The following is a 14,478-nucleotide window of genomic DNA, read 5'->3' as shown; positions in this document are numbered from 1 at the left end:
AAGGCAAAGAGTGGTTGTAGACGGGTCATATTCTGCATGGAAGTTGGTGACCAGTGGAGTGCATCAGGGATCTGTTCTGGGACCCCTACTCTTTGCGATTTTTATAAATTACCTGGATGAGGAAGTGGAGGGATAGGTTAGTAAATTTACTGATGACACAAAGGTTGGGGGTGTTGTGGATAGTGTGGAGAGCTGTCAGAGGTTACAGCAGGACATTGATAGGATGCAAAACTGGGCTGAGAAGTGGCAGGTGGAGTTCAACCCAAATAAGTGTGAGGTGGTTCATTTTGGTAGGTCAAATATGATGACCCAATATAGAATTAATGGTAAGACTCTTGGCAGTGTGGAGGATCAGAGGGTTCTTGGGCCCTGAGGACACTCAAAGCTGCTGCGCAGATTGACTCTGTGGTTAAGAAAGCATACCGTGCATTGGCCTTCATCAATCGTGGGATTGAATTTGGGAGCCGAGAGGTAATGTTGCAGCTACACAAGTCCCTGGTCAGGCCCCACTTGGAGTACTGTGCTCAGTTCTGGTCGCCTCACTACAGGAAGGATGTGGAAACCATAGAAAGGGTACAGAGGAGATTTACAAGGATGTTGCCTGGATTGGGGAGCATGCCTTATGAGAATAGGTTGAGAGAACTCGGCCTTTTTCTCTTGGAACAACAGAGGACGAGAAGTGACTGGTTAGAGGTGTATAAGATGAGAGGCATTGATTGTGTGAATAGTCAGAGGCTTTTTCCCAGGGCTGAAATGGCTCACACAAGAGGGCACAGTTTTAAGGTGCTTGGAAGTAGGTACAGAGGAGATGTCACAGTTAAGTTTTTTATGAAGTGTGTGGTGAGTGCATGGAATGGGCTGTCAGCGGCGGTGGTGGAGGTGGGTAAGATAGGGTCTTTTAAGAGACTCCTAGACAGGTAGTGGAGCTCAGAAAAATAGAGAGCAATGGGTAACCCTTGGTAATTTCTAAGGTAAGGACATGTTTGGCACAGCTTTGCAGGCCGAAGGGCGTGTATTGTACTGTGGGTTTTCTATGTTTCTAACATAAGAAATAGGAGCAGGTGTAGGCCATTTGGCTCTTTGAGCCTGTTCCACCATTCAATAAGATCATGGCTGATCTGGCCATGGATTCATCTCCACCTACCGGCCTTTTCTCCATAACCCTTAATTCCCTTACTACTCAAATAAAAAAAGAATGTCAGTATTCCAGTGAAGTAAGGGGAATTACAGAGGCGTGAGAGAGGAGCTGGCCAAATTTGATTGGAAGGGAACAGTCGGCGACGACAGCAGAACAGCAAAGGCTGGAGTTTCTGAGGGCAAACTGGAAGAATTGCAGATGAGTAAGTATTCTAAAGGGAGAATGAGGCAACCATGGCTGACAAGGGAAGTCAAAGCATAAAAAATAAAGAGAGGGCATATAATGTTGGAAAAATTAGTGGGAATTTAGAGAATTTGGGAAACTTTTAGAAATCAACATAGGGCAACTAAAAAACCATAAGGAGAGAAAAGATGAAATTGAAGGAAAGCTAGCCAATAGTATAAAAGAGAATACCAAAAGGTCTTTTTAAAGTACAAAGTAAATTTATTATCAAAGTACATATATGTCAGCATATACAACCCTGAGAACTATTTTCTTGTGGACATTCACAGTAAATACAAGAAACACAATAGAGTCAATAATAAACAACCAACATGCAAAAGACAACAAGCAAATACAAAAAGAAAGAAAAGTAATAAATAACAATGCTATAAGTATTGTGAACATGAGGAGTCCTTGAAAGTGAGTCCATAGATTGTGGGAACAGTTCAGTGATGGGGTTAGTGATAGTGCAAATGAGGTTATCCCCTGTAATTCAAGAGCCTGATTGTTGAGGGGCACTAACTGTTCCTGAACCTGGTGGTGGTGGTCATGAAGATCCTGCACCTTTTTCCCGATGGTAGCAGCGAGGAAACAGCATGGCCTGGATGGTGAATGCTGCTTTCCTGCAACAGTGTTTTGCGCAGATGTGCTCATTGGTGGCGAGGCCTTTCTTTCAAGGGCATTGGTGATATACAAAGAGTAAACCAGAGGTAAGAATGGCTATCGGGCTACTGGAAAATGACGCTGGAGAGGTAGTAATGGGGACAGAGAAATGGCAGGCAGACTAACTTGTGTATTTTACATCAGTCCACACTGTGGAAGACACCAGCAGTATGCTAGAAATTCAAGAGTGTCGGTGACAGAAGAGAGTGCAGTTGCTATTACTAAAGAGAAGGTGCTTGGGAAGCTGAAATATCTGAAGGTATGCAAGTTCAGATGGAATACACGCACCCCCGCCCCAGGGTTTTGAAGATAGTGTGACAGCATCAGTGGTTATCTTTCAAGAATCACCAAATTCTGTAATAATTCCAGGGGACTGGATAAGTGCAAATGTCACTCCACTCTTTAAGAAAGGAGGGAGGCAAAAGAAATTATAGGCCAGTTAGCCTGTCATCAGTTGTTGGAAAGATGTTGGAGTCAATTATTAAGGATGAGGTTTTGGTGTCCTTGGAGGCACATGATAAAATAGGCCAAAGTCAACATAGTTTCTTTAAGGGGAAATCTTGCCTAACAAATCTGTCTAAATTCTTAGAGGAAATAACGGGCAGGATAAAGAAAGGAGTCAATGGATTTTCTTAGATTTTCAAAAGATAGGAGCCCGTGGTGATATACTCACGTGCTTGGAAGATTGCCTGACTGGCAGGAGGCAAAGAGTGGGAATAAAGGGGACCTGCTCTGTTTGGCTGCCAGTGACTAGAGGTATTCCACACGGGTTGGAATCGAAACTGCTTCTTTTCATGTTATTTGTCAATGATTTGGATTATGGAATTGATGGCCTCATAGCCAAGTTTGCAGACAATAGATAGGTGGGGGGCAGGTAGTGTTGAGGAGGCGGGAAGTCTACAGGACTTAGATTGGAAGAAATGGCAAAGAAGTGACAGGTGGAAAGTAGGGTAGGGAAGTGTATGGTTATGTACTTTGGTAGAAGGAATAAAGCCATAGTCTATTTTTCTAAACGAGAAGAAAATTAAGGAATCAGAGGTGCAAAGGGGATTTGGAAGTCATCGTGTAGGATTCCCTATGGTTAACTTTTAGGCTGATTCAGAAGTAAGGAAGGCAAATGCAATGTTAGTATTAATTTCGAGTGGACTAGAATGTAATATCAAGTATCTAATGCTGAGGCTTTATAAGGCATTGATCAGATTGCATTTGGGAGTATTGTGAGCAGTTTTGAACCCCTAATCTAAGCAAGGATGTTGCTGGCATTGTTACGGGGTCAGGGTAGGTTCAGAGGTGAATGATTTTGGGTATGAAAAGGTTAATGTATGAGGAGCATTTGATGGCTCTGGGTCTGCACTCACTGTAGTTTGGAAGGATTGGGGGTGGGGGGTATCTCAATGAAACCTATTGAATATTAAAGGGCCTGGATAGAGTGGGTGAGTCTAGGACCAGAGGACACAGCCTCAGAATAGAGGGACATCCATTAAGAACAGCGATGAAATGATGGTTCTTTAACTAGAGGGTACTTCTCATTGCCATTGGTAGCTATGGAGGACAAGTCATTGAATACATTTAAAGCTGGGGTTGATATTTTCTTGATTAGTCAGGGTACAAAGGTTATGGAGAGAAGGCAGGAGGATGGGGTTGAGAAGAATAATAAATCAGCCATGATGGAATAGCAGAGCAGACTCAATGGCCTGAATGGCCTAATGTTCTATGTCTTCCAAACCCTCAACAGTGTTGATGAGAAGAGGGATCTTGAGATTCATAGCTCCCTGAAAGTTGCTACACAAATTAAAAAGGCACTTGGCATGCTTGCCTTTCTTAGACATAGAGTTAAAAAATCAGAATGTTACAGCTTTTTAAAAAAAACTCATTAGACCACATCTGGAGTATTACATACAATTCTGGTTGCCCCATTAAAGGAACAATGTCATGGCTTTGGAGAGGGCGCAGAAGAGGTTTACCAGGCTGCTGCCTGAAATAGAGGGCATATGCTATAACAAGAGGTCAGACAAACTTGGGTTGTTTTCTATGGAGTGGTGGAGGTTGAAAGAAGATCTGATAGAGATTAAAAGATGATGAGATGAATGAGTAGAAAGACAGTATCTTTTTCCCAGGATTGAAATGTTTAATACACAGGGCACAAGAGGAATACTCATTCCTGCATTTATATATCAATGCTGAGGTAACTATAAATTTCCTTTTAAAATACAGCTTTACTAAGTTTTATTTTAAACACACGTCATTGCAACAGATTTGAATATCAACATAAGTTATAAAATCATGAATGAAAAAAATAGAAGTTACATTTAGTTAGCAGCACAGTTTGGTGCCAGGTTTAATATTCAAAATTTGTTTAGACCTTTTCCAGTGTAATTTTCTGAATTGTTGATCATGTGGAAATCATTTCAATATACATTTGGTGAGAAACAGCAAATAGATTAAAGATTCTTCGAGGTTGTTTTGCATTTCATTAAAGGCCACAAAGTGGTTTGCAGGAGAAAATCGTTTGTATACAATGACCTGAACTTTACCCAAGTAACAAAGTGCAGCGATAATGTCTACTTTTCTCTCTTGAAGGCAAACATATTCATTAATTTTCTCAGCCAAATTAGTCATTTATTGTAAAGTGCCTTTGACTTCTCCAGTTGAAAGCAGATGTATTGGCTGAAGGTCCTCGGTCAAGCTGTGTGTGATCAGACATAAACCTCTTTAAAGTTTCTGATGTTCCTGGTCGTAGCCATACTTCCGTAGCCTCTGTTTCAACAGAGATTGGTCTTCCCTTATCTTTTGAAATGAATTGGCCCAGAATGTCATCATCTTCCACTGTGATATCATTACCTAGCAAAGAAAGTAAATGTGAACTAAGCAGTTTAAAAAAAAACAAATCCATATTGCAAGTTTCATGAATTTCATATCAAATAAAAACTGCAATTAACAATTAATAGTGAAATAGCCAAAACAGCAAGAAATCTGGACAGGATATTTGAGATTCAAATTGAGCCAAAAGGTGTACAGTACCCAGTAAAACTAGTTGATGAACAGAGGGACATTTGACGATCAAGTTCACAGTTTCCTGCAATATGGGTAGAGAGGGTGGGGAAGAACATGCTTACTTTCTTAGATCAAGGCAGATAATATAAAAGCCCTTATGTTGCAAATTTACAAAACAATACTTAGATCACACTTGGAGTATGATTTACAGTTCTGATCATATTACAGAAGGGATGTAACTGCACTAGAGAGAGTGCAGAGATTTATCAGGATTTTGGGAAAGGCTAGGCCAGTTTTCCCAAGAGCAAGGGCTGAGGGGTAACCTGAAAGACATGCCTGATTGACAGGCATAGATGAAATCTCTTTTCCATGGTAAGGGTATCAAAAACAACAGAACATAATTTTAAAGGGAGCTGAGATGTAAAAGGGAAGGAGAGGTTACTGAAGTCTCCAGAATAAAGAACAAGAACCTGGGTTTCAGCACCTAAGTTACAGGGAAAGGTTGAACAAGTTAGGTCTTTATTCTTTGGAGCGTAGAAGGTTGAGGGGGGACTTGATAGAGGTATTTAAAATTATGAGGGGGGTAGATAAGAGTTGACGTGGATAGGCTTTTTCCATTGAGAGTAGGGGAGATTCAAACAAGAGGACGTGAGTTGAGAGTTAGGGGGCAAAAGTTTAAGGGTAACACGAGGGGGAATTTCTTTTACTCAGAGTGGTAGCTGTGTGGAACAAGTTTCCAGTAGAAGTGGTAGAGGCAGGCTTGGTATTGTCATTTAAAGTAAAATTGGATAGGTATATGGACAGGAAAGAAATGGAGGGTTATAGGCTGAGTGCGGGTCAGTGGGACTAGGTGAGAGTAAGCGTTCGGCACGGACTAGAAGGGCCGAGATGGCCTGTTTCCGTGCTGTAACTGTTATATGGTTATAAGACAAAAGGCTTAGAAAGGATTAAAATTTAACTTAAGGTAACATGAAGACAAAGTTTCTTAAAAAGAGGCTGGTTCATTCATAAGAGGCACTCATTTACTTGAATGCATGCAGTATACAAAATAAGGTAGCACAATTAGAAATTGGTAGATATAATGCAGAGGGCACCTCAGAGACATGGCTGAAAGCAGATTGCAATTGGAAGCATATACACAATGCATCAAGAGGGCAGGCAGGTGGGCAGAAGGGATGGGGTGGCTCTTCTGCTAAGAAGATATGTAATTAAATCCTTAGTAAAAAGTAACACAGGATTAGAGTATGTAGAATCCTTGTAAGTAGAGTTAAGAAACTGCAAAGACCCTGATGGGAATATATATAAGCCTCTGAACAGTAACCAGGATGTGGGGTACAAATAACAATGAGAGAGAGGAAAGGCATGTCAAGAGGGAAAAAGTTTAGGGGGGGAGGGGTTAAGGGGAGGGGGGAAGGGTATATATATTTTTTTCATATATTTTCTTTTATTTCTATAATTATTTGAAAACAATAAAAAAAGTTTAAAAAAGAGGGAAAAAGTTACAATATTCATGGAGGAAATTCAAGTCAGTGTTTGAGCAGAAGAGAAGGAATTTGTAGAATGCCCATGAGAAAGATTCTTAGAGCAGCTTGTAGTCCAGCCCTCTAGGGAAAAGACAATTCTGAATTGGATGTTGTGTTATGAACCCAATCTGATTAGGAAGCTTAAAGTAAAGGAGCCCTTAGGAGGCAGTGATCATAAAATAATAGAATTCACCCTGCAGTTTGAGAGGGGAAAGCTAAAATCAGATGTACTGGTACTCGGTTGAGTTCAGTTGAATAAGGATAACTACAGAGATGTGTGAGTGGAGCTGGCCAAGTTCACCGGAAGGGGATACTAACAGGGATAACTACATATGCAATGGCTAGTTTCTGGCAGTAATTCAGAAGCATCCCATAGAAGAAGCATTCTATAGAGAGATGAGGCAACCTGTGGCAGACAAGAGAAATCAAAATTGAGGGCACAAATTTGTGGGAAGCTTTTAAAAACCAACAAAAGGCAAATAAAAAGCAATAAAGAGAGAAAAGATTAAATACCAAGCTAAGCTAACCAATAATATAAAAAAAGGATACCAAAAGATTTTCAGATATGTAAAAAACAATAGTGAGGCAAGAGTGGACATCAGACTGCTGGAGAAGTAAAGGAGAGCAAAGAGATGGCAGACAAAATACCTATATATTTTGTGTCAGTCTTCACTGCAGAAGACTTCAGCAGCACAACAGAAATTCAAGAGTCAGGGAGTGCAAGTGTAGTCACTATTACTAAGGAGAAGGTAATAAGAAGCTGAAAGGTGTGAAGGGAAGATGTCACCTGGACCATTTGAACCAGGTTCTGAAAGAAACAACACACACAGAATGCTAGTGGAATGCAGCAGGCCAGGCAGCATTTATAGGAAGAAGTACAGTTGATGTTTCAGGCTGAGACCCTTTGTCAGGACTAACTGTAAGAAAAGATAGTAAGAGATATCAGGTTCTGAAAGGTAGCTGAGGAGATTGTGGGGACATCAGAATTGATCTTTCAAGAAACACTAGATTCAGGAATGTTTCCAGAGGACTGGAAAATCTCAAATATCACTCCACATTTGAATAATGGAATGAGGCAAAAGACAGGCGCATTTATACTAACTTTTGTATCAAATTCACCCTGCAGCAGTGAGCCACAGACAGTGTTGCACAAACAACATAGACAGCTAGGATGCAACATCCATGGTTAACTCCACCCAAAGGAGGATCACATGTAGAGGCCAGTAAGCCTGACTTCAGTGGTTGGGAAGGTGTTTGAATCCATTATTAAGGATACAGTTTTGGGGTACTTGGAAGTACATGGTAGGCCAAAGTCAGCATGATTTTCTTAAGGGGAAATCGTGCCTAACAAATCTTTTGGAATTCTTTGAGGAAATAATAGGTAAGATAGACAAAGGAGTATGTTATTAACTTAGATTTTCAAAAGGCCTTTGGCAAGGTGCCTCAATGAGGCTGCTAAAGAAGGTAGGTATTAGAAGAAATAGACCAGCATGAAGAGAAGATTGGCAGAAGGCAAAGAGTGGAAATAAAGGGAGTATTTTCTGTTTGGGTGTTACTAACCAATGGTGTTCCATAGGTGCCCTTGTTCAGTCCATTACCTTTTACATTATATGTTAATAGTCTGGATATGAGAATTGATGACTTTGTAACCACAATTGTGGATATTACAAAGATGGGTGGAGGGACAGGTAGTGTTAATGAAGCAGGAAGGAAGAAAGCCATAGACAGATTAGGGGAATGTGTACAGAAGTGTATAATCATGCACTTTGGCAGAAGGAATAATGACATACACTATTTTCTAAACAAGGAGTGATTCTGGAAATTGCAGGTGCAAAGGTACTTAGGAGTCCTAGTCCAGTATTCCCAAAAGGTTAACTTGTAGGTGGTGAGGAAGACAAATGCAAGGTTAGCATTCATTTCAAGAGAACTAGAATACAAATGCAAGGACGTAATGCTGAAGCTTTATAATGCTTTGCACAGACAACATATGAAAGGGTTCAAAGGACGTTTAAGAGAATGACGCCAGGAGGTTCAATATACAAGAAGTGTTTGTTAGCTCTGGGCCTGAACTCACTGGAATTTAAAAGAATGAGGGTGGAATCTCATTGAAACCTAAAAAATATTTAAAGGCCTAGAAAAGATATGCAGGATATGTTTCCAATAGTGGGAGAGCCTAGGACAAGAGGGCACAGCATCAAAATTATGTCCCTTTTGGAACATAGAACAGGAAGAATTTCTTTAGCCAAGAGGATGGTGAATCTGTGGAATTCATTGCTACAGATATCTGTGGAGGCCATACATATTAAAAGTGGATATTGACAGCTTATTGATTTGTAGGGGTGTCAAAGATTGCAGGGAGAAAGCAGATCAGTAGGATTAAGAGGGATCATAATTAAATGACAGAGAAGACTCAATAGGTTGAACTACCTAATTCTGTTCCTATTTCTTATAAACTTACTTCTTACCCTCCCACAAAAGGCGATTGATATTTTGAACTGCAGCCAGAGGAAGTGGTGGAATCAGATCATAATTACTATGTTTGAGTTATTTTGATAAACACTTAAATAGTTTGCTGATGACACCACTGTCGTTGGCCAAATCAAATGTGATGGTTTTCTCCTCATTTAGAAAATAGTCCGCACATTTATTTCTACAACGAAAGTGCATGACCATGCATTTTCCAACACCGTATTTCATTGGCCACTTCCTTGCCCATTCTCATAATCTGTCTAAGTCTTTCTGCAGCCTTCCTCTTTCCGCAACACTAACTGTCCCTCCACCAATCTTCATATCATTTGCAAACTTGACAGCAAAGCCATCTATTTCAGCATCTAAGTCATTGATTAACAGCATAAAAAGTGGTCCCAACACTGACTCCTGCAGAACACCAATAGTCACTGGCAGCCAACCACAAAAGGATCCTCTTATTCCCACTCACTGAGCCCTACAATTAGCCAATGTTCTAACCATGCTAATACAGTGGGCTGTTAAATTGGTAAGCAACAGCATTTGTGGCACCTTGTGAAAGACCTTCTGAAAATCCAGATATACAACATCCACTGCTCTTAAAGATAGCGGAGTCAAGGGAAATGGGGAGAAGGGAGGAACGGGGTATTGACTGTGGATGATCAGCCATGATCACAGTGAATGGCGGTGCTGGCTCGAAGGGCTGAATGGCCTACTCTTGCACCTATTGTCTATTATCCCTTTTATCTATCTACTTGCAATCTCCTCAAAGAACTCCAACAGGTTCATTGGGCACCATACTGACTTTGTCCTATCTTGTCCTGTGTCACCAAGAACTCCATAACTTCATCCTTAATCACTGACTCCAACATTTTCCCTAACATTCAGGTCAGGCTAACTGGCCTATAATTTCCTTTCTGCTGCCTCCCTCCTTTCTTAAAGAGTGGAGTGACATTTGTAATTTCCCAGTTTTCCAGGACCATGCTAGAGTCCAGTGATTCTGGAAAGATCACGGCTAACAATCTTTACCACTACCTCTTTCAGAATCCTAGGATACAGTTCATTTGGTATGGGTAATCTGTGCACCTTTAGGTCTTTCAGCTTTTTGAGCAGGTTTGCCACTGCTACATGGGTGTGTTTGAACTAAGTAGTGAACTAAGGAGGAGTCGAACTGGAAATATAATGATGGAGTTAAAGGGAAAGAGAGAATAAGAAAAGAAAGACAACAGAACTAATGGGGCAGAAAGCTCAGGAAAGGATCGGAGAGTATAGCCAAGTGCAATAGGAATCGATGTGAAAGGTGAAGGGAGTAATGGATTAAAAGTATATATGAATGCACAAAGAATAAGAAATAAAGTGGATGAGCTTGAGGCTCGGTTGGAAATTGGCATGTATGATGTTGTAGGAATAACAGAGACATGGCTACAAGAGGACCAGGGCTGGGAAATGAATATCCAAGGGTATATGTCTGATCAAAAGGACAGCAAAGTGGGCAGAGGGGGTGGGGTGGCTCCGTTGGTGAGGAATGAAATTCAGTCCCTTGCGAGGGGTGACATAGAATCAGGAGATGTAGAGTCAGTATGGATAGAACTGAGAAATTGCAAGGGCAAAAAGACCCTAATGGGAGTTATCTACATGCCCCCAAACAGTAACCTGGATATAGAGTACAAGTTGAATCAAGAGTTAAAATTAGAATGTCACAAAGGTAACATTATGGTTGTTATGGGGGATTTCAACATGCAGGTAGACTGGGAAAATCAAGTTGCTACTGGACCCCAAGCAAGGGAGTTTGTGGAGTGCCTCTGAGATGGATTCTTAGAGCAGCTTGTACTGGGGCCTACCAGGGAGAAGGTAATTCTGGATTTAGTGTTGTGTAGTGAACCGGATTTGATAAGGGAACTCAAGGTAGAGGAGCCATTAGGAGGTAGTGACCATTATATGAAAACTTTTAATCTACAATTTGAGAGGGAGAAGGGAAAATCGGAAGTGTCAGTGTTACAGTTGAATAAAGGAGACTACGGAGCCATGAAGGAGGAGCTGGCCAAAGCTGACTGGAAAGACAGCCTAGCAGTGGAACAACAATGGCAGGTATTTCTTGGATTAATACAGAAGGTACAGGATCAGTTCATTCCAAAGAGGAAGAAAGATGCTAAGGGGAGTAAGGGGTGACCGTGGCTGACAAGGGAAATCAAGGAGAGTATAAAAATAAAAGAGAAGTATAACATAACAAAGATGAGCAGGAAGCCAGAGGATTGGAAAACTTTTAAGGAGCAACAGAAGCTAACTAAAAAGGCAACAGGGAGAAAAGATGAGGTACGAAGGTAAGCTAGCCAAGAATATAAAGGAGGATAGCAAAAGCCCCTTTAGGTATGTGAACAGGAAAAAATTAGTTAAGACCAAAGTTGGGCCCTTGAAGACAGAAATGGGTGAATTTATTATGGGGAACAAGGAAATGGCAGATGAATTGAACAGGTACTTTGGATCTGTCTTCACTAGGGAAGACACAAACAATCTCCCAGATGTAATAATGGCCAGAGGACCTAGAGTAACAGAGGAACTGAAGGAAATTTACATTAGGCAGAAAATGGTGTTGGGTAGACTGATGGGACTGAAGGCTGATAAATCCCCAGGGCCTGATGGTCTGCATCCCAGGGTACTTAAGGAGGTGGCTCTAGAAATCGTGGATGCGTTGGTAATCATTTTCCAATGTTCTATAGATTCAGGAACAGTTGGCACAAATAAACTTCTATCTCAGAAATAACCTACATTCACTTCAATCTGCCTAGACACAAAGAGTGACAACAGCTTGTGTTCAATATAATTATCCCATCTAAAACCATCAGGTTTCAAGACCTCCCTCTGCAACTTCATATTCCCCAAATCTCAAGCACTGACCATGAAAAAAGGTACACTTCAAGACTCTGCACTTGGCCCTCCTTACTCCCTATACACACATGACTGGGTGGCTAAGCACAGTTCAAATGTCATCTTAGAATTCACCAACATCAATACTATTGTTAGACAAATATTGTTGGACAGGGTTTGAGGGTCAGCACAACATTGTGGGCCAAAGGGCCTGTAATGCGCTGTACTATTCTATGTTCTAAATCACAGATGGCAATGAGTTAGTCAGCTTACTGGAGCAAGGTTGGTCACCTGGTTGAGTGGTGCTGCAAACCAAACTCTCCTTCAACATCAACTAAACTGAAGAGCTGATTGTTGACTTCAAGAAGGCAAACAGGAACCAGTCTACATTGGGGGAAATCAATGGTGAAGAGAGACAGCAGCTTTGAATACCTGGCTGTTAACATAGCAACTGACCCGTCTTGGGCCCAGCATATAGATGCAATCAGAAGGAAGCACATGAGAGTCTTTACTTTCTGAGCTTAACAAGTTTCATCTTCTCATCGAACTTTCTAACAAACTTCTACAAATGTACTGTTGTAAGTACCCTGTCTGGGTGCATCATAGTCGGGTATAGCAGTTCTAATGCACAGGAATGCAAGAAGCTACAGAGAATAGTAGATTCTGCTCAAAACATCACAGGCACATCACTCCCTACCACTGGCAGCATGTACAAGAAGCACTGCCTCAAGAAGGTGTTACAAATGTGCCGCAACTCTGAGGGGCTGAAGGGTACAAAGTTGCCCCCTCCTTTTTGAGAATCACAAGATCGCTATTAATTCGGGTCTGGGGCCCAGGAAATGAGAGAGAATCCACAAGGTTTTGGAATGTGTCCTGGCCTCAGCGAGACAAAGCCACGGATAACGGCCATTGTCTCTTGGAGACGGAATTGTGTATTGAGTACTGTACTATTCATTGAAGCCCTCAGGGGACAACCAGAGTGGGCTGGTTGAGAGATTGCATCATCCCAACCTGACTGACATCTGAGACCCCGTGAGTAAGGATAAAAGAGGGTCTGGGGAACAACCCCTTTAGACGCACCAGGAGAAACGCTAGAAATCCCGTGACAGCGTTTAATAGCGACAGCCGGTGAAGGGCTCCTTGTGTGCGTCCTTTCCCTTGCCTGGGATTGGCGGCCTCACCATGGAAGAACGGCTTTAGCTAAAGGAGAGGCCACAAGTGAACGGCCACACTAACGGGACTCCCGAAGGATCGAAATCATAAAAAGAAAAGCCGGCAAGTTTCTCAAAATCTCTCTCTCTCTCCAACCAAAGGCTGCAGCCTGCATGAACTGAGTGACTTTTATATTTCCATCGGACAATACATTATCCCCTAGACAACGATAGAGCTATTTCTTATTGATTATTATTATTATACCCGCACTTTTAGATTTGGTATTGACGACGTATATTATCTGTATGTTTGCCTTGATATTATTTTTGTGTATTTTTACCAATAAATACTGTTAAAAATAGTACCATCAGACTTCAACGGATCTCTCTATCTTTGCTGGTAAGCGACCCAGTTACGGGGTTTGTAACAAAGGCAACATTCATTATCAAAAACAGTCACCATCTGGGCCATGCCATCAGGAAGGAGGTACAGAAACCTTATGCAACCAGGTTCATAAACAGTTACTTCCCTCAACCATTTCATTCTGACCGACAAAACCTAATCACTACTGTTTAGTGACTACTGTTTAGTCACTTCTATAACGATTTTGCACTAAATTGGTGTTTATAATTGTGTTAGAATTAGTAAACTTGCAGATAATTAGGTTTTAATTAGATTTTTTCTTGTGAATCCTGTTTACATGATGCTATGTGCCTGTGATGCTGCTGCAAATAGGTTTATCACTGCATCTGCGCATGACAAATGATTGACACTGAAAAAGCACAACATCAGTTTGCTCCACATTGATCTTGCTGTTGACTTTAAGGAAAAATTTCAGTAGGTTCCCTTAACTTCAGTGCAATGATGTCAAATTTTGTATGAGAATATAAACTACATTTTACAGTTTTAAATAGCTACTGCATTTTACCTGAATGCTGAAGATCTTGCAAACGTTTCATTCGCTGTTCATTTCTGGCTCTTACTTGATCCAAATTAAAACTGGACACAGAGTGCAGAGAGATGGAATCTGGCTGTGATATGGGTTGCACAGCAGGACGACCTTCCTTTAAAAATTAAACAATAAAGGAGTAGTAATATAGCAAACAAGTGAATTAAAACACATAAATCCCACTATAGTATAGAAAAACTGCCATCCAGTACCACTTTAAGTCCTGCCTGTACTGGATTAATGATTTTACTGATTATCGTTAATTTGTACCATCAAAGCTTCCAAATTCTTTGTAGTGCAGTGTTTGTAAATTCTTTGCAGGTTCAGGAAAAGGCTCTTGAACCAGAGAGGATAACTTAACTCACCTCATCACTGAACTGTTCCCACAACCTATTTACTCACATTCAAGGACTCTTCTCTCATGTTCTCGATATTTATTGCTTATTTATTTATTATTATTATTATTTAAATTCTCGTTATTTTTGTATTTCTTTTTTGGCACATTG

General features: G+C 40.9%; 1 protein-coding gene across 7 annotated transcripts in view; it reads right to left on the bottom strand.

The window, feature by feature from the left end:
• Window positions 1-2,526: 2,526 nt before the first annotated feature.
• Window positions 2,527-14,478, bottom strand: part of LOC132400865 (centrosome and spindle pole-associated protein 1) — a 150,337-nt gene continuing 138,385 nt past the window's right edge. For all 7 annotated transcript variants that reach the window (XM_059982382.1, XM_059982352.1, XM_059982359.1 and 4 more), the window contains 2 exons: window positions 13,952-14,087; window positions 2,527-4,864 (listed from right to left, as the gene is read on the bottom strand). In XM_059982382.1, the coding sequence (XP_059838365.1) occupies window positions 4,635-4,864; window positions 13,952-14,087 (366 nt within the window). In that variant the 3' untranslated portion in view covers window positions 2,527-4,634. The remainder of the gene's footprint in view (window positions 4,865-13,951; window positions 14,088-14,478) is intronic.

This window comes from Hypanus sabinus, chromosome 1 (genome assembly GCF_030144855.1).
Source record: "Hypanus sabinus isolate sHypSab1 chromosome 1, sHypSab1.hap1, whole genome shotgun sequence".
Lineage (NCBI taxonomy): Eukaryota > Metazoa > Chordata > Chondrichthyes > Myliobatiformes > Dasyatidae > Hypanus > Hypanus sabinus.
This window is presented reverse-complemented; position numbering and strand designations above follow the sequence as displayed.